At 26.4% G+C, this 1,664-nt stretch overlaps 1 protein-coding gene across 3 annotated transcripts in view; it reads left to right on the top strand.

Moving 5' to 3' along the window:
- LOC112211608 (uncharacterized) overlaps positions 1–1,664 on the top strand; it is a 16,886-nt gene that overhangs the window by 4,165 nt on the left and 11,057 nt on the right. For 2 of the 3 annotated variants that reach the window (XM_067051216.1, XM_067051210.1), the window contains exons 4-6: positions 659–715; positions 1,063–1,110; positions 1,293–1,352. In XM_067051216.1, the coding sequence (XP_066907317.1) occupies positions 659–715; positions 1,063–1,110; positions 1,293–1,352 (165 nt within the window). Of the gene's footprint in view, positions 1–350; positions 402–658; positions 716–1,062; positions 1,111–1,292; positions 1,353–1,664 lie in introns of all 3 variants that reach the window. The other variant, XM_067051212.1, reaches the window with a different exon arrangement.

Here is a 1,664-nt window from a genome sequence, read left to right as displayed (position 1 = left end):
AAATTAGTAGACTTTGTTAATATGGTAACCATGGTTTAAATAAACCTCCTAGTGTTAACTGAACTAAAAAAAATGAGTTAAATTTATAAATATGAGGATAAATCAAATGGTTCCGACCACCCAATTTCCAAATAATTAACAAACTGTCAAAAATAAAATCCTTCAAATTGTTTAAGTGAATTGGGAATGAAATAATTTCAGATTGATTTTTGATGAGATGATTTAGGAATAAAATAAGAAATATTGAATTAGTGAAAAAAATACAATGAAAATCGTGTTAACCACTTACATTAACACTATCAAATTATTATAATTACTCAACCAATTTATTAATCAATTGTATCTATCAGGCGGTGAGTTAGGTGGTCCCGGAGTGCACGAAGGACATGGAAGTGGGGGTGGTAAGTTATTGAATAATTTTAATTTATCTCAAAAATATGAGAAATAAACAAAGTATTATACTGGAAAAAAATTATGTATTGTAATATAAATTCTGGGTAAGTCTATGACTTTTTCTTAATGAACTCTATTGAATGATATGAAATTTTAAAATTAAAATGGCAGGTAATGTTTTGAACAAATCACATAAAAAAAAAATTAAAAAAATTATCATTTATATATTCTATCAAAATAAATAAACTTTTACTTAATTTTGAAGGAGGTCACTCTGGATCAGGACATGTCAGTGGGCATGGAGGCGCTGGCGGTAGTTCAGGTGAAAATTTTAATTCTACAATGCAATTAGTAACTTATAGTTAGTTTTTTACATATATTTAATTTTTATAGTTTGTTTTATACTTATAGTTAATTTATACTTGAATGTAAGAACCAAGTAATAATTGATTTTCACATTAATTTACCGATACATAGAATATAAAGTAAATGGAAGTATTGCAATCTGCAAAATATTTAATTCAAGTTTTCAACAGAAGTCGGTATGTCAATATACACGCAAGTAATCTTTAATATTAGCTGGGTATTATCCTCTTTACAATAATATGATAGGACTTAAATGCTGAATTAAAAAAAAAAAAAAAGTACCTTTAATTTGGTTGTTAACAGGTGGAGGCCTCAGTGGGTCAGGAGAATATCATGGAAGCGGTGGACATGGTAAGATGAAAATATATTAATTATGACTAGAAATAAAAAGAGAAAAAAAATAGACATTTATAATATCAAAGTTTGCTTGAACCTTTAATATAACAATTCAGTTAAAATTAATAATCATTTTCAAAATTATTTAACATTATTGTTAAATATTAAACACAACTATATAGTATAAATATTATTAGGTGGTGGCTTGAGTGGTTCAGGAGGCTCACAGGGTCATGGAGGTTGGAGTGGAAGTTCAGGTAAGAGGATTATAATGAGGTCCCAATCATACATGCCTACTAATTAATTAAACGATTTCAGGATTTGATTAGTACACCAAGAAAATTAAATGCAATATTATTTGAATTATATGAGACTATATTATGTGCAAGATAGTTCATCTTGGTTATTTAGATATTAATAAGATGATGATGTTGAAGGTATGGGATATTTAAATTATAAACAAAATAGTCTTGTATTATTTACAAATTTAAAATTTGAAGATCATCTTTTCTTATAAGAAACTCACTCATTAAATAGAAAATATTTTAAGTGAATCCAATTAAAAAAAA

The sequence above is a fragment of the Halyomorpha halys genome, unplaced genomic scaffold (genome assembly GCF_000696795.3).
Source record: "Halyomorpha halys isolate HHAL.00 unplaced genomic scaffold, Hhal_1.1 Scaffold1397.1, whole genome shotgun sequence".
NCBI classification, from domain to species: Eukaryota; Metazoa; Arthropoda; class Insecta; order Hemiptera; family Pentatomidae; genus Halyomorpha; species Halyomorpha halys.
The sequence above is the reverse complement of the archived record's forward strand: the minus strand, read 5'-3'. Positions and strand labels throughout refer to the sequence as shown.